The 18721-nt window shown below is 41.7% G+C and overlaps 1 protein-coding gene across 1 annotated transcript in view; it reads left to right on the top strand.

Moving 5' to 3' along the window:
• Positions 1-18721, top strand: part of Fras1 (Fraser extracellular matrix complex subunit 1) — a 439675-nt gene that overhangs the window by 360742 nt on the left and 60212 nt on the right. Inside the window, exons 48-58 of the mRNA XM_047566389.1 lie at positions 538-662; positions 955-1095; positions 2453-2680; positions 4511-4624; positions 6839-6989; positions 8217-8376; positions 10945-11113; positions 13033-13279; positions 14471-14815; positions 15986-16146; positions 16517-16664. Coding sequence (XP_047422345.1) covers positions 538-662; positions 955-1095; positions 2453-2680; positions 4511-4624; positions 6839-6989; positions 8217-8376; positions 10945-11113; positions 13033-13279; positions 14471-14815; positions 15986-16146; positions 16517-16664 — 1989 coding nt within the window. The remainder of the gene's footprint in view (positions 1-537; positions 663-954; positions 1096-2452; positions 2681-4510; positions 4625-6838; positions 6990-8216; positions 8377-10944; positions 11114-13032; positions 13280-14470; positions 14816-15985; positions 16147-16516; positions 16665-18721) is intronic.

Below are 18721 nucleotides of genomic sequence, written 5' to 3'. Positions count from 1 at the left end.
GAAAGGGACCTTGAAAATACCTAGTGACATTATGGAGGCCAGGGATGGCTCCCCGATCACAGAAGCAAGGCTATGTGTAGCTGAGCCTTATAACTCCAGTGTTCAAAAGCTAAACCATTGCACAATATTTAAAAATTAGGTCAGATTTCCGAAAGCACCATGAGGTCATAGGGGACTGTAAAACTTAAGAGAGGCGTTTGGAAAATAAAGCAATGGCTCTGCCTTTCACAGACTTCACCTAAACGTACTTAAACCCCAGGAGAAAGGAGAGTAGCATTTACGGCACACCTGCTGTTGGCCTGGCACTCGGTAGAAGCTGCGATAATAAAGTTAACATGTGCTCCCACAGAACATTTGCTGTTGTAGAGGAAAAAAAATCCACAAACCACTTCATGCAAGGTCTTCGAGGGCAGAACATAAAAGCTAAGAGGAAAATACAAAGGACTTCTCTCATTCTCTCCCTGTGAGAGTCTGACGTTTCCCTAGCCTTAGAAGCATTTTGACATTCTTTCTGTTTCTCTCATCTCCTTTCACCAGGTATCCGGATTAGTTCCTTTACTCAGACTGACCTGACTTCACGAAACGTTCAATATGTCCATTCGAGTGAGACGGAAAAGCATTCTGATGCCTTCAGCTTTGTGCTGTCTGATGGAACCAATGAGGTAAGCCAGGCGCTGGATTCCATCCTTGAGTGGGTATTGATTCCTTGCTGTCTTTGAATGGAGTGGGCATAGACTAGTAATAGGAGAGCATCCTTTTCCTCTGCTCTCAGCCAACAAATAGAAGCACCCTCTGACAGCCACCTGGCCTCTTTCCAAGAGTACTCATTCCTGGGATCCTGGTTGGTCAGGCATGCCAGGAATGGTGTGAAAGGGAACACAGGGAGCACCTGCCTTCTTATCAATGGGTAGTGCTGGAGCCAAGCATCCCACTTGCACTTTTCTGCCATTCTAGGTGACTCAGACTTTCCATATCACTATTCACCCAGTGGACGATTCGCTCCCTGTGGTACAGAACTGGGGGATGCGCGTGCAAGAGGGTGTGAGGAAGACCATCACAGAGTTTGAGCTAAAGGCAGTGGATGCAGACACAGAGGTAAGAGTGCTCCCCTAGGCTCTGGCTGAGTGAGGCTGATCTAATAGCAGCCTTTGCTTCACAGGTATGCATCCTGAGAGGAGCGCTCAGTCGTGAGGTGAAAGCAAGCATACTGGAGGAATGTGTAACCAGGGACACCATGCCTTCTGGAAAAGGGGAACTAATACATTTGGGATCAAACCATTTTTAAACCCTTCCTGAAACCTAAGTACATTCATTCTCTCCCCTGATTACATGTAGCAATCCTCTTAACATACTGGCTTTGTATTATGACTCATAGAAAATCAGGTGGATGGTCTAACCTTCAGACATAATTCAGTTTGCCTGAAAGCACACCACCACACTTACTAAGCAGTAAGACTATAGCATGGTATTATGTGTATCCGTCTCTGTGCACTCATTCATTCATTTATTCATTCTGGCATCAATATTTATTATGTATTGGCTCTAGGCTCTGCTCTAGGTGGTAAAAGCAGAGCTGTGAACAAAACAGAGGAAGTTCTGGGCTTCAGGAGTTTGCAACCTTTGGTTGTAGGAAAGGATAGTAAAGAAAGATCAGATCACATCAGATATGATAAGGGTTATGAAGAAAAACATGAAAGGTGAGGTAAAGGAGACTGAGATTAATGCCTGTGCTATTAGAGTGGTCAGGGAAGGCCTCTCTGAGGAGGTCATATTTGAGCAGGGATATCATTAAGAGAAAGAGCAAGCTATGTGGTTACCTGGGGAAATTCACTCTCCAGGTAGAGGGGGCCCGAAGGGCAAAGGTACTGCAGTCCAAATGCTCTTCTGTCCTGAGAACTGCAGCAAAAGTTGCAAGAGACCAAGAGACTGGAACCCATAAACAAGCAGGAGGCCAGGGAGGGACTCTGGGACCAGGTCACAGAGGGCCTTGCTGGCCCAGGTCAGTCCTCTACACTTTAAGTTAGTGAAAACTCCTGAGTAAGGTTTTATGCATCTCTTTTTCCTTTTGTGGGTCACCTTAGAATCAGCAATGAGAGATGATTCACTTCTGATGCATATGGGATTCTGTATATAAAAGTTTTGAAAAAGTAAGGAAAATGGATGAAGAGCAAATGAACGGTTTTAAAGGTCTGTTTCCTACCATCCTGGTAGAAGTTAAAACATTCAGGCTTCCCCCATGACCTGAAGAGAAGAAATTAAATGTTTTAGTATTATAACTGAAGGCACCAGAATGTAAGTCCAATTATGTAAAACAGATAGTTTTTCTCTCTAGCTTTGTTTTTGCTATCTATTACAAAAATGCAGTCCTTATTTGGTAAATGCCTTTGGTCAGCTGTTGACCACCATTCACTCATCAGATTTCTCTTCTCAACTTCCCTTTCATCCTGGGCAGGCTGACTCTGTCACCTTCACCATTGTGCAGCCGCCACGCCATGGCACCATTGAGAGGACCACCAGGGGGCAGCATTTCCACCTCAGCTCCACCTTCACCATGGAAGACATCTACCAGAACCGGATCAGCTACAGCCACGATGGCAGCAACTCCCTCAAAGACCGCTTCTCCTTCACTGTTTCTGATGGGAAGAACCCCTTCTTTATCATCGAGGAAGGAGGAAAAGAGGTGAGGGGTAAAGGTAATGAGGGAGAGGCCTAGTAACACATGCCCGAGGTTGGGTGGCATGTGGATTTTTAACTTAGAAATATACTGGTCTTGGGCAAATTACTTAACTTCTTTAAGCCTCGGTTTTTCATCTGTAAAACAGGCACAGTAATAATTACCAGCTTCAAATAATTTGTCCGAGGATCAAAGGAGGTAATCCTCATAAAGTGCACCTCTAATAAAAGATGGTACTTGCTGTTAATGTTATTATTTCTCCCTTTTTTGCCCACTCTTTATTCCTTGAGTTTTCCTTTCATCTGATTTTTCAATAATGTCTTGTGGTTCTAGATTCTCTCTTTTTGGACTAAGGACCCTCAATCCAACCAGAGATTCTCTGTGTTTGACAAATAGCAGTGGTGAAGAGCATGGCTTTTAACCATACTCTTGAGATACTGACTTGAGTTCTGGCTCTGTCCTTTAGAAGCTGTGTGAGCCTGTAAATCATTTAATCTTTCTAAGCCTCAGTTTCTCTATCTGTAAAGTGGGGGTGATACCTACCCTCCTGGTGTACATAAAGCACTTAGCTCCATGCCTGGCACGCGGGAACCATCAGTTAATCTGTGGCTGTTATCAGCACTGTCATCATCATTTTAGGACCCACGTGTGCAATCAGTAAGAGGTTTTTCTCTTGTGGTTATGAGATGGCCAAGCTTTCCTTCCAGAAAGAATGAATCCTTCGCGACCTACAGGTATCCAAAAGGAACTTTAAGATTCTCTCCTCTACCTTCCCTGCCATTTTCCTCATCCCTTCACTTCTTGACAGATCTCCTGCAGTACCATAAATGTTCCCTGGGAGTAACAGCACCTCTGGGCCCTTCTTCCCACATTTCTGTGTCTGACTCGGCAGTAACGGTTTTAATGAGCAATTTGCTTGTACCCTGCTGTACCTCCAGGCCAGTGGGAGGGTCTACCCTCCCTTGCTGATGATCCTTGTTTTCCTGAAAGAACGATCCTCCTGTGTCCTTCACAGACAAATAAAAGTTCATTCTCAGCTGACCGGTGCAGTGGGTGACTCGGGATTTCCCTGCACTGCCGCTCTGCCTGGCAGCTGTCACCGTGGTTCTTCTCTCCCTCTGTAGCTGCTCTCCTGTTAGTTTGACTCTCAAAACAGAACAAAGATTTCAGGATGTCTCAGTAAGAGGGTTGCCCCTCTTCTAAACAGAAAAGGTTACAGCAGATCTGGCAAGGGACGGTATCATTTCAAAAAGGAAAATTATTTACAAGATGGGTTGTAGAAGATCGAAAAGCTAGCATCCTGCTGCCCTGTGTTCAGGTTTGTGGTGGCCACTCAGGGACAGCGAGGCGCTGGATCAGACCTGCGCGCGTGTGTGTGTGTGTGTGTGTGTGTGTGTGTGTAAAATCTAAATTTCCGTTCATTTGTTCCGCAAGTGCTTTTATTCTTTTTTTCCGTCCCTTACCCCCAGAAATACTTTCCCTCAAAACAAACAAGCAAACAGCAAGAACAAGAACAAAAACCTAGAAGAGGGAAGGAAAAAAGAAAATCTTATCCCGTGGATGCCTCTTTTCATGTCTGACAATCCCACCTGGAGACATCGACATTAACATTTTAATGATTATTTTTGTCACGCCCGATGAAACTGTTAACAAGGTCATTGAAAGGAAAACACTCCGTAATGTTTTATCTTAGGACAGTGTTGATCTCAACTAAAAATGGCACAGGGGCTGGGGTGCGGCCTAGAGGCGGCATGCACGCCTAGTGTGCAGGAGGCCCTAGGTCCATCCCCAGTGCCACACGGCTGTGGATGTTGAGTTTCATTTATGCCCCTGCAGATCATGACGGCAGCACCCCAGCAGTTCCGAGTGGATATCCTCCCAGTGGATGATGGCACCCCTAGGATAGTCACCAACCTGGGGCTCCAGTGGCTGGAGTATATGGATGGCAAGGTAAGGCCTGTCCCTTCTGCCACCTCCACGCTACCCAACTTGGACTAGTGAGAAGTGACTTGGACAGTGACTAGTGAGAAGAACTCCAGTTCAACTTATGATTATTACTCCCTAAGCGAGCTGATTTTCCTAAGATGGGCAAGCTGCGTGAGCTCGGTAAGGATTCTTTATGAGTTAAGATTGTGCAGGATTGGTTAAGATTGAGGGTAGTTTAACAATGGAGTATTATTCAACCATGAAGAATAAAATCATGTCATTTGCAGAAAAATGGATGGAACTGGAGATATGATGTTAAGCAAAATAAGTCATATTCAGAAAGACAAGTATCATATGTTTTACCTCAAATGTGGAATCTAGGGAGAAAAGATGGCATGAAAGTAGCAGGGAGACTATTGGAAAAGAGGAAGGGGATCAGGAGGAGATGAGAGAGGATGGAAAGGAGGGTAACGGGGGATGGGTATGATTGAAGTATGTAATTTGCCTAGGTGATTATGCCATGAAGAACCCCATTATTCTATATAATTAAAATATTTTGGGGCTGTGGATATAGCTCAGTTGGTAGAGTGCTTGCCTTGCAACCACAAGGCCTTGGGTTCAAATCCCCAGCACTGCAAAAAAAAAAAAAAAAAGTTAATACAAATAAATAAATAAATAATATATTTTATGCTAGACTATGAAAAAGGATCATATATAGTTTAATACAGAAACACCCCTGAAATGCAGGTCAACAAGATGGAAGTGTTTGTTTGCTTTCACGTGTAGGGTGGAAAGAGGAGTTCAGTCTGGAGTTGTACCTGACCGATTAGAGATGTCGGTAGATTCCTTCCATCGTATTATTCTGCCATTTCTAGGGGATTTCTGTTGACTACATAGCCATATTTCTTCAGGAACTCATCAATATTCCAGTGTGAGGAAAAGAAAAAAATGGACAAGTAGAGGTCAGGGAACTTCATTTTAAGTGTCGTCATTTAGGTATCATTTTCTGTATCATGGTGCAAGTGACGCAGAAATTGAACATGTCATTCATACTCATTTTCCAGTGCCAAAAAATTGGTCACCTGACCCAGGTGTTTTTTTGGCAGACTGGGAGGTAATGTCTCTAGCCTAGCAGGCAGGTGCTAGCTCCAACTTTCTTAACTGGAGAGGAGGAGTATAGACTTCGAAAAACTTAGTGTCTGCCAAAAATGAGAAAGAAGCCAGTGTTTTGTACTAGAGGAATTCTGTTTCTTTCTCTCACCTTGGTCATTTTAAGGTATGGGCCATAATTTGCACGCGGTAACATGTCACACACTCAATCCACATCCCCACCCAAACACACATGCATTTCTTCGTTTTAGTTCAGAACTGATTTCTTACTTTGGTGGGTGGTATTCCCTTGAGGCTGTGGCTTTTTTCCATCTCCCTGGAACTGATTAGTTGTCATGTGTGTAACTATTGTGCCAGAGCTTCCCAATGAACCAATTTGGTTTCTTAAAATGAACAAAATTAGTGCAGATTCCTCTTATGCCCTAATTGACTTTTTCCCCTCAATATTCGGAATGATTCTTTTCTTCTCCTTTTCCAGTTCCACTCCTACAATACACCAGTAACCTCTATTTTGCTAAATTCAGAAGTCAATTATCCGCCCTTATCTTACTGAACTTACTGACATTTAATACTCTTGACCATCCCCTTTCTCTCCTCAGGTCTTTGCTCTCACTAAGTATTTGTTGAACAAATGAGTAAAGTTTAGCCAGTATATTTGGGTAGTGTTGGGGTTTGGTACATTTATTATACTCAATTTCAAGCAATACATTTGACTCCTATAAGGTTAAAAATAGCCATCATCTCTGTATTGTGTCATTCTTTCAAAGTTCCAACCTCCTTTCAAGGCCAAACTCAAATCTCACTGCCTCAAATCCCTCTTTGCTCACCTCCAGTGGAATTAATCTCTCCCTCTCCCAAAAAGTCTATAGCACTCTTTTTATATCTCCATTATAGCTCTTGCCATATTGACCTTGCTCCTGAGCCTCTCTTTCCCAATAAAGTGAATACCTCGAGGACAGAAGCTAGACTAGTTTCTATCCTCATAGCGTCTCCTGTCCTGACAGAATTTTCTAGGTAGTAAATGCGCTCAGTAAATCACTGTTGAACTGAATTAAATCTGAGTCAGAGGGTCTTGTTCCTGCTTTAATTCCCACTTCAGGAATTAAATTTAATGGTTTTCTATTCCAGGCAACCAACCTGATCACCAAGAAAGAACTGCTGACCATGGACCCAGACACGGAGGACTCACAACTTGTCTATGAGATAACGACGGGCCCCAAGCACGGCTTCCTGGAAAATAAGCTGCAGCCGGGCAGGGCTGCTTCCACGTTCACCCAGGGTGGGGACCTGGGGAACTTGGAAATGGGAGAACTCTTCAAATGCCACTCTCTGCATCCCTGTTCTTCCTCATAGTCACTGGCAGCTACTTATGTCCAAGTAACCTATTTGCAAACAAATAGATCTTTTAGTGTCTAGCATCCACCTTGTGAATTTTACTCCTTTTTTTTTTTTTTTTTTTTCCTGTTACTCTAAACTATGGTAAAAAAACAATCATCTTTACCGTGTCCTACCTTTAGGTTTGGGCTAGGTCTCCTGAAAAGGATATGTGGCACGGCCTGGTTTTCTTTAAAACAAAAAATAACCAGAGTTTATGAAAGATCTGTGATCCTGTGTGATTTATTTTGTTCTCTAAGAATTATTGTGGTTGCTTTTGTTTGTTTTTATTTTATTTTATTTTTGTTTTGAAATGGTGGCTCACTGTGTTGCCCAGGCTGGTTTCAAACCCCTGAGCTCAATCAATCATCCCTCCTTGGCCTCCTGAGTAGCTGGGACTATAGGCACACACTACCACACCCAGCTTCTGTTGTTATTTTTTTTTTTTTTTTAAATCTTTGGTTAAGAAATTAAAGTCAATGTGTATAGGTTGCTCAAAAGAAATGTTTTCCTGTTTGGATTTCATAAAGCAGATCGTTTTGCATTTTCCTTTCTTACAAGACACTTCTAGGCATCTTTTGAGGATGGGACTCATTGGGAACCATTGCTGCCACACTACATCTTGAATATCATGCTCCATATTTATTTTTTCCTCCCCGTCCTCAATTGTGTATTCTCTCCTAGCACATTTTTAGTTGGACCTTGTGTATGGGTTGTTTTAATCCAATTCCAGTGTTTAGGGCTGGGTGTGAGGCTACACACAGAGGATGCAGTCCAAGAATTCTCTGTAACTCTTGAATTTGCCTTTCCACATTCCACAGATGTTCATGAAGGACTTTCTGTCAAGACCCTGGGATTCTCATTTTGTAACAGCATAAGAATACTTTCTGTACATAAAGACAGGTCTTTTGTTAGCCAGGACTATAGAATTTTATTTAAAATCTGGGGGGAAATTTTATGTTAAAGACATAAATTAAGACTATTTCACCTATGTCTTTGGCAAAATAAGTTCTGCCCATGCCCCATGAGAAGAAGAACCTATGTGGGTTGGTTGGTGTGGGAATCTGTGAGGCTGTCTCTGTATCTCCAGGTTAATTCCCAGTGCATTCACATCAAGTCTTTTTTCTCACAGAGGATGTGAATTTTGGGTTGATCCGTTACGTGTTGCATGAGGAGAAGATCCACGCAATGATGGACAGTTTTCAGTTTCTGGTGAAAGACAGTAAACCCAATGTGGTCAATGATAATGTCTTCCATATCCAGTGGTCCCTCATCAGCTTTAAATACACCAGGTACAAGTGTTACTATGCTTTCCTTTTTGAGAAACAAATGAGGAAATGAGAAGAAATCAGGATGAATCCTCCCCCCCCGGAGTGGGGGCAGCTTTGGTCACCTGTGGAAGATGTGGTGGTCATGACAATGGCAAAAATGACAGTGATAATAATAGTAATATTTATTGAATACTGTGCATACCAGGCACTGTGCTGGGTACTTGACATGCATCACAATATTTACTTGGAATTATGAGATGAATTCTCTTCTTGTTCCCACAACAACAAAGCAATAGAAACAGAAAAAGGTTAAGTAACTTGCTTACAAATAGTTAATAAGCAGTAAGACTAGGATTTAATCTCAGTGATCTTAACCATTGTGCTTTACTGCCTTCTCTACAAGTATTTTTCACTTCAGTCTTCAAGTTTTAGAAAATAATCCATGGCATATATATACAATGGGATATTACTCTGCCATAAAGAATGATAAAATTATGGCATTTGCAGGCAAATGGATGAAATTGGAGAATATCATGCTAAGTAAGATAAGCCAATCTCAAAAACTCAAGGACGAATGATCTCACTGATAAGCAGATGAAGACATATAATGGGGGGTGGGAGGGGTTAGCATTAGGGTTAGGGTTAGGTTTAGGGTTAGGGTTAAGGAGGGTGGTAAGAATGGAGGAAGGAAGGACTGTATAGAGGGAAAAGAGGGGTGGGAGGGGTGGGGGAAGGGAAAAAAAAACAGAATGAATCAAACAACATTACCCTATGTAAATTTATGATTACACAAATGGTATGCCTTGACTCCATGTACAAACAGAAAAACAACATGTATCCCATTTGTTTACAATAATAAATAAATAAAAATAAATAAATAAATAAATAAAACTTTTCTTTATGAAGTAAAAAAAAAAAAAGGAAAATAATCCAGTAAAACCAATAGGATTTATTTTTTTAAAGAAGACAACCAAGTTTTGGAAATAATCCTGGCCAACATCAACGAGATCCTCACCTACCATCTGTATTCTCTCTGTTCTCACACTTGTATTCTCCCCTAGCTCCTTTGATTTTCACAGAATTGTATATCAAAGTCATGGTATAATGTTGTCAGCTTTTGAAGGTATTTTCCTAAGCTGCTAGAGAGCTGGAGAGGCAAACAGAGAGAAACTGATAGATGCAGGAGGGGAACATGCATGGTGCTGATTTCATAGGTTAAGTTATAACTAGGGCTGGGCGCTTTGGTGCATGCCTGTAATCCTAGTGACTCAGAAGGCTGAGGCAGGAGGATCGCAAGTTCAAAGCCAGCCTCAGCAACTTAGTGAGGCCCTAAGCAACTCAGTGAGACCCTGTCTCTAAATAAAATACAAAATAGGGCTGGGGATGTGGCTCAGTGGTTGAGTGCCCCTGAGTTCAATCCTTAGTACCAAAAAAAAAAAAAAAATCATAACTAGGTTTATTTTTTTTTCTGGGCCAAATAATTCTTTAAACCTATATTCAGAGACTTACTACCATAAGAAGCCAATTTCATGACAATTCATGTGTGAGTTGTAACTCATATATAAACCTGAATTCATGTGCCCAGACATAGGTTCTTCTACTCTTAGACACTTGGAGAATTACAGGACAGTAAGAATCAAATTTAAAGTATAATTTTTTGCTGTTTGCTATTATTTGCCTCTTGGCTGTATCTCCTTCAAAATTAAATATATTCAGTCTAACTCATCCCTTTTTCTATAACCCTCTAAGGTTTGATGGACTAAGTAGTAGAGAGGGCCTTAAAGTTGACAATGAGATCTCAAAAGCATTTTGCCCCAAACCCTCACGGCAGCAAGACACATACCAAAGTCCAGTGGCTGTCCTGAGTGATTTAAAACTATGCCCAGTGACTCCCTACTCTCTCATGGCCTTTCCAAACCTAGACGCTTATGAGTTAATGGCATATGACCCTCATTGGCTCCTACTTGGAAAAGCAATTCAGATCCTTAGCAGTACACTAAACTTATCCCGTCTCCTCCCCATTGACATAAAACTTCATTTGTCTCAACACCTTTGTCACCTAGGCTCGGATCTCAAGCTCTCACCTCTGGCACGACCCTGGCTTCCTTATGAATTTCCCTGATCAGACTGAGCCAGTTTCTACCTTGGCTAAGTCCTTACCAGCCTTCTGTGCAGCTTCCCTAAGGCCCACTGGCTTATTCTGATTACTCTACCATGGGAGGGAGAGATTGTAATTTCTCTGAAGTTCATAGCTCCTATGTATTATCCATCTTATAAATGACTGACTCAACTCTTTCTCAAAATGGGCAAAGGTCCACCTCAGTGTCCTAGTTCATTTGACACTGTGTCTGTTCCAAGTAAACAAAGTTTCCTCAGTTTCCATGGGGTTTCTTTTTTTTTTTGCGGTGCTGGGGATCAAACCCAGGGCTATCTGCCCAGCCCTCCATGGGGTTTCTTGAAGGCACAAAACTGCCTCTTCTCTGAACTGCCTAACACCAATCACCAAACAGATGAGACAGGCATTGAACAAGTGGTTTCTTCTCGGCCATGGGACTGATTTTCAGTGACTGCCTTTTTCTGTGTTTCTAGCTACAATGTCAGTGAGAAGGCGGGGTCTGTCAGCGTCACTGTGCAGAGGACTGGGAACCTGAACCAGTACGCCATCGTCCTGTGCCGCACTGAGCAAGGCACAGCCAGCTCCAGCTCCAGGGTCAGCTCCCAGCCTGGACAGCAGGACTATGTGGAGTATGCTGGCCAGGTAGGTGGGCTACAGACCTGACTCCTGAGTTTACCTGATCCAGCAAGGTTGGAGATGATGGGAGCCTGGGCTTCAGTTAGAAAGTGAAGTTGGAGAGAAGTGGATGGATTGGAAAGATCAGTAGGAATTGATAGGATTTAGCAGTGGATGTGATAGTGGGACAGAAGGGAGAGACAGATGATGATGCCTCATGCATATAAGCCAGTTTGATGGATTTGTGCTGTGACTTTGCCTTGGACGTGTTAAGTGTGAGTTGCCTTAGAAACAACAGCTAGACGGCTGTATAGAAGAGCAGGGACAGAGGAGAGGAGTCTGAGGTAAAGAGAGAAACTTGCAAGTCATCTATGTGCCTGTGGTCCTTAGCACCAGGGTGGCAATAAGCAAGAAAAGGGAGCAGTGAGGAGACCAGGGAGGTGCCTCAGGGTAGAGTGTGTGCTTAGCATGAGCAAGGTCTCAGGAACTAGAGAGAGAGAGAGCTACAGTAGAAGAGAAGGAAAAAATAGTCAATTCCTTTAGGGCAAAGGGCCCTGTGTCTGTCTTCCTTTATGCTAGGCATTTAATACTTATTCAATGTATGTTGAAAGTAATTTCAGTATTCTATGGCAACACAAATCTCTGTAAAAGAAAGTGGGCTGGAACCTTTAATTGAGCTCAGAAATCAGCTGGACTAAGCTGAGCCCTCTTATGTTCAATTTAAATGAAGAATTAGAAAAGAACAGATAAGCCAAAGGATCTTTTAGCAAAAGGCTAAGACAGCATGTTCTTGTGGTTTCCTTTTTTTTCCCCCAAGAAAAGACAAAGGACTGTGAATGGTTTCTAGATCTTAAATAGAGATCTATTGAATGTTTCATTTTCATTTTCTTGAGGGTGATTTGAATTATAGAGTTTAGTAAAAACTTAATTTGATTAGTCAAGTAGATAGGTGCTAATAATTCTCTGTTTGATTAAATTCTGTGTTTCTCAGATATGTGTGGCCCTAGATGTTTATTTGACTAATTTTTACACTTGTTTAAACTCTCTCGGTTTGCACAGGGTATAGGTCCCGCCCTTTCACTTTCGGGCAAGTTCATATCCCTGGTTTCATTTGAGGGCTTTACCTGTCCTCTCCTCCCTCCCTCCCTTCCTTCCTTCCTTCCTTCCTTTCCCTTTCATTTTTTCAACAAAATAAAACCAGGAAAATTCCCTTAAGTTCATAATTGTGTGCATATCCAATAATTTCTCTGTATTGTATTAGACTAAATTTATTCATGTTATAGTTCTAGCCCATTTTAATGGCAAAGAATTTAGTTAATTATAAAGTTAAAATTAGGTGGGCTTGTTTAAATAACTTTTTACGAATTTAAACTCTATTTAGTACAATGAGATTCTATGTCAAATTTAAGTTATTTGAGTAAGATGGTCATGGTAATGATAATATATTTGTTCAGTGCTTTAAAATATTCTTGGTCCTCCCAGTAAATTTATAAAATGGAAAATTATTATTGTTATTTAGCTGATGAAGAATCTGATATTCATAGTCTTATAACCTTACCCAGCTTGGAAGTAAGCTGAATCAAAAGCTGAGCCTAGAACCCCATACTCCAAGGTCAGCACTAAGTAAGTAAATGATGGTTATTGCTCTCCCAAGTGAGTTAGTAAAACAGGATATGAGTGATATTACCTGTGTTTCTATAGTCACCCAATGGTAGGAGTCGGCTCTACCCTCCAGGTCCCATACAATAAATCAGCCCAAAGGTCCAGGTGAAGACTGGAAAGAGGTGGCTGAGGGCTCCAGGCAGTGCAGCAGGGAGAAGGGTTAGAGGACCCAGCTGTTTAATTCAGTGCTCAACCCACTGGGCTTGGTGCTCTTTCTCAGGATACTCCTGTGGACCAGGGTAGGAAACACAGAGGCTCAACTCCTGGTGTTCCCTTTATGGCAGGTACAGTTTGATGAGCGAGAAGACACCAAGTCCTGCACCATTGTCATCAACGATGACAACGTGTTCGAGGGGGTTGAGAGCTTTGCTGTGGAGCTCAGCCTGCCAGCATACGCCCTGTTAGGGGAGTTCACCCAGGCCAAGGTCACCATCACTGACACCGAGGACGAACCCACATTGGAGTTTGATAAGAAGACCTACCGGGTCAACGAGAGTGCTGGTTTTTTATATGCACCGATTGAAAGAAAAGGTCCGTTGTGCCAAAGGTGATGAGGAGATGTAATAATGGCTCATGATCCTTGAGTCCCTTTTTTGTGCCAAGTGCTTATATGTCATATTAACTCGTGTGTGTGTGTGTGTGTGTGTGTGTGTTGACCCACTTCATCCCCAGACAGCACTAATAAAGATTCCACCCTTACTGAGTTCTATTCGAAGGCCTCTCTTCTTAATTCAAGTAGTTAGAGCTCCATTTATTCTTAAGTCAGACTAGAAGACTGGTTATATTTAACCTTGCAAATTATTCATGAACAAAGTATTCTTAATCAATCACCCAATCCATAAAATATTTAGTAACCTTGGTCAAGGAAGCAAGTATAGAACCTTGGTTCTTAGAAGACAGAAAATGTATTTAAAGATTTCCTTTCTAAGTATCATATATAGAGCTCAGATGAGAAATAAACTGTGTGAGAAACAAAAGACAATTCTTGAGGGTTCAAAAAATTAAAACAAAGATTTATGGATTTATGATTGAGACTTTAAAACAGGTAGGAATGGAATCCCCATGACTGTAAACGATGATGTCAGGTTTCATTATTGAATCTGCTCACTGGGTATTGGTGTAACAAGTATTGTAGATGGCACAAAACCTTGCTAATACCCCTTGGAAAACAGGCAAGCCCCACTGATTGCTCTAGGCCACCAAGCCAGGCCAGAACAGGCTATCACCAAGAGACATGCAGCACTCATAAGTAAAGCCATTTGTACAGAGAGGCAATTTTTATTTGGTTTTGTCTTCCTGTTTTAAAACAAGCTTCTTTCTCTCAGGGAAAATTAAAGTGCAAAGTTTATCCAGAAAGGCAGTGAAGTGTGCTCACAGCACTACCTTCAGGACACAATTACTTTGCTACTTAAAGTACCAAATATGTCTCTTATCTTTTCACCCGCTGTGGTCTTAGATGGTGGGCTCTCAGACTTGTGAATTAACAGAGCACAAAATTCACAGAATAGGAAATCTATTTTCAGTTATTTGGGCAAGTATCTGGAGTATATTAAATCCTCAAGCAGTTTATACTACAGGTTTAAAAAACACTATAACTCTGGAAGGTTAACTGATAGAGTTCGAATGTGTCAGAGGGAACCAAGCTCATTAAGTGACCAGAGAGTCTAAAATTTGAGAAGCGCTTTTTCAGATGTGCTGGTTTTCTTGCCATTTGTATTGCAGGTGATTCAAGCAGCATCGTATCTGCAATTTGCTACACAGTCCCTAAGTCTGCTATGGGCAGTAGCCTCTATGCTCTAGAATCAGGCTCAGATTTTAAATCTAGAGGGATGTCTGCTGAGAGTCGAGTGATATTTGGGCCTGGTGTTACCATGTCCACCTGTGACGTCATGCTCATTGATGACAGTGAGTATGAAGAAGAAGAGGAGTTTGAGATTGCCCTGGCTGATGCTTCTGACAATGCCCGCATCGGAAGGGTGGCAACGGCCAAGGTGCTCATTAGTGGTCCCAATGATGCGTCCACTGTCTCCCTGGGCAACACAGCTTTCACTGTCAGTGAGGATGCAGGTAATGGAGAGCCTCTCTGAGGTTCTATCACCCAAACTAACTTCAGAGTTTCAGTGTCTTCACACAGTGGAACTTTTCCAGTTACGCATCTGTCCAAAGCAATTGGTGGGGAAATTTCTCCCACGTGGTGTTTCAGAGCCCAGGCTCCGCCCTTCTTACAGCTCCATAGTAATCTTGAAGTCCCCTGTATGCTGCTGACAGAGGGGATGGCAGCTATGCTGAGTATCTATTGATCTGAACCAGATCAGGGCCGTTCACCTCTTTGAAGGGATTCTGAGGAGTGTTGGAAACTAATGTTTTTGAGCACAGACTGAATGTCAGGCACCATGCCATGTGTAGTCCATGCATTCTTACTAGATCTTCTGTGGAAGAGAAAACATTACACAGAAGGGCAAATGGAGTTCCAGAGAGGTTAAGTAAATGACCAAGGATTAAACAGCTAATACAGTGGCAGAGCTAAACCAGACTCTGTTCTTTTGACTGCACCATGTTTCCCTTCCCACATCCAAATACCTAGCCTTGATTTCATGTCACCTCACAGCATATTGACTATAAAAATGTGGCAATTGGTAGGGTTTTCTTGTCAGCCTTTCTCTAACCATGGTTATGAAAATAACCAAATATCTTTAAGACACTACAAAATATGATGTCACAGTCGACCAGAAGATGAGCTTCATTCCTAAAATAAGCAATAAGCACATGTGGTCTGAGTAATGATATGTGCACCACTTGGAGAAAATAGGAAAATCAGCCCAGTTAAAACATTCGATTAGGAACATCCAGCTCTGGGTTCCCTAGAGTCCCCCCAAACTGGTTGTTGACTATTTTCTAGCTAAGGACCCAGTCACTGTTTCTTCTCCCTAAATAGTCTTGAGATGGTTTACAATGGGCACTTCTCTCCAGTACATTGTTATGAACACTCCCTAGAGAGCTGTCTCTCCAGCACCATCTCCATGAGGTCCTCCTCTGGAACTCCTCTTGATCATGGTGTCAGGGGAAAAGGGGCAATGTCACCTCTCAGCCCTCCTCAGAGGGGGCATAGGACCACACCAAAGTTGAATTAGATCAACTGAGTGAGATAAAGCTGCCACTGTTGCAGTGAAAGAAATCAGTGTTCTGAAAACCCCCTGATTTTCTGGTTCAAGGTTGACCATAAAATCTCTTAATCAGGCACAGTGAAGATTCCAGTTATCCGCCATGGTACTGACCTTTCCACTTTCACATCTGTCTGGTGTGCAACGCGGCCCTCTGACCCAGCTTCTGCCACTCCAGGAGTTGACTATGTCCCCAGCTCTAGGAAGGTGGAATTTGGGCCAGGTGTCACTGAGCAGGTGAGTCTGCAACATCAAAGTCTCCACAAACTCATAAGTCTGGATGACACTGTTAGTGTTAATTTCTTTAAAAACAAGCTTAACAAACAGAAACAAAGGTATGAAGGGATCTTCTAAAAACTGTCCAAGTAGTCTGTTAAGCATCAAATATCCTAATTTAGAATAGAAATAGCACTTGTTTGATGTAAATATCTAGAAATAAACTCCAAAGGATGTGATAAAGAGATTATCATTTTGTGGGTTTAAAAAAAAAAAAGTCTTGCTTTAAGACCACCAGAAAAAGAGGAGGTGCCACCTCTGCCCTGGTTTCCCAAAGGCAGAGAGTTAAGTGTTGAGCCTTCAGTAAACTCTGCTTTGATTTCATTTCCAGTACTGCACCTTGACTATCTTGGATGATACTCAGTATCCAGTAATTGAAGGACTGGAGACATTTGTGGTTTTCCTGAGCTCAGCACAAGGGGCCGAACTGACCAAACCCTTCCAGGCTGTCATTGCAATTAATGACACATTCCAAGATGGTAAGAAATTGGAGATGCCAGCTGGTGGTTTCAAAATATATTTCTATTTTTTTTCCTTAACTTCCATGTATATGACATTGTAACTCATATTTTCATTCAAGAAATATGTGTGTGTGCTGATATTCTACCAGGCACAAAGAAATGTACAAACATTGGACTATGAACTCAAGAAGTTCAATGTCAGACCCTAAAACAGAAAAATAGAGCATATTATGATAAATGACCCAATGTGAATGTAAATCCATTACTATGGGAGCAGAAGGAGCCAAACACTATGCGTGGGGTAACTGTAGATTTCACAAAGGAGGTGATAGTAAGCCAAGTTTTCAAGTATGATAAGAATCATGATAAAAGAAATCCTATCACAAATGGAGAGACATAGTATATACAAAGTATAAAACATAGATGCATATTTGGGAAACAGTGCAATGCTCCCTTTTGCTTTGAGCATGGCAAGAGATAAATAGAGAGATGAAATGGGAAGACGGGTTGGAGTCAAATCCTGTTTTAGTAAGTTTTTTGCTCCTGTGACTAAAAGATCTAACCAGAACAATTTTAGGAGGAAAAGTTTATTTGGGAGCTCACAGTTTCAGAGGTCCTAGTCCACAGAAGGCCAGCTCCATTCCTCGAGGCTGGAGGTTAGGCAGAACACTATGGTGGAAGAGCGTGGCAGAGGGAAGCAGCTCACATGACAATCAGAAAGCAGAGAGAGACTCCAGTCTCCAGATACAAAATATGTACCCATTGCCACACCCCCAATGAACCACTTCCTCCAGCCACACCCCACCTACCTCCAGTTACTTCTCAATTAATCCCATCGGGGATTAATTCACTGATTAGTTAAGGTTATAACCCAATCATTTCTCCTCCAAACCTTCTTGCATTGTCTCACACATGAGCTTTTTGGGGACACCACATCTAAACCATAACAAACCCTAAGAGGTATTCTGTTCCAGCAAAAGCGAGCAACAGATACTTGTCAGCAGTGGGTTGATGTGATTTTTTGTTTAAGGAAACTTATACTGGCAGTATTGAAGATGATATGTAGGAATAAAGAGAGGTTACTGCTGAAGGTGTAACCTAAGTAACTGAGGATGAACAGGAAAGGGCTGTTTCTTCTTAGGAGAAGTGATGGAGATTGGAATAGTCAGAACTTTAGAATACATTGTGTGGATTCTAGAGGTGGGTGGAGAAGATTGAGTCAAATTTTCCACATAAAGCAAGAGAGCTTCAATGGTAGACCGTAAAGCCCATGATTGAACTCTTTTATTGACTAAAAAATCCCCCAAAGAGAAACAGGAAGCCCAGCAGCTAACTCTAATATTTTTATTCATTGTTAAATAATCTATATCTTGTGTATAGTAGTAAAATATGCAAATGCCAAAAAGATATACTATGAAAATTAATTCTTCCTTCTACCTCTCTATTTCTCAATCCCTGAGGTTCTCTCACTGGAAACAACCACTTTACTAAGTTTTTTGTGTGTTTGTCCTTTAGGAAAAAACATATTTATGCGTATATGCATATATGTGTATGTATGTATGCTATTAACATAAACACACATATATGTGTGTACACACATACACATACTCTTTGCATCCAAAATGATGGTGTCTTATTTTAGATCCTGGTTTATTGAAGTATAACTTACATAAATGAAACTTCGCTCCTTTTAGTGACAGTTCTGTTTTGAAAAATGCATACAGTGATGTGCCCACCACCATAACAAAGATGTTGAATAGTTCCAACACCCTGTAAAATTCTCCCATGGTCCTTTGTGATCAATTTCTGTCCAAACCCAAGATCTGACAATCACATATCTGTTTTCTGTCCCTAAAGTTTTGCCTTTTCTAGAAGGCCATGTAAATGGAGTCACGTAATATGTACCATTTTTAGTCTGATTTCTTCCATGTAGGAAAACCCACTTGTCCATATTGTTGCATGTATGAATAATTCATTCCATTTATCGCTGAATAGTTTTCCATTGTATGGATGTACCAGATTTTGTTTATCCATTTACCTGTTGAGTAACATTTGGGTTCTTTTAAGGTTTTGAC

Source organism: Sciurus carolinensis, chromosome 10, assembly GCF_902686445.1.
Source record: "Sciurus carolinensis chromosome 10, mSciCar1.2, whole genome shotgun sequence".
Classification (NCBI taxonomy): domain Eukaryota; kingdom Metazoa; phylum Chordata; class Mammalia; order Rodentia; family Sciuridae; genus Sciurus; species Sciurus carolinensis.
This window is presented reverse-complemented; position numbering and strand designations above follow the sequence as displayed.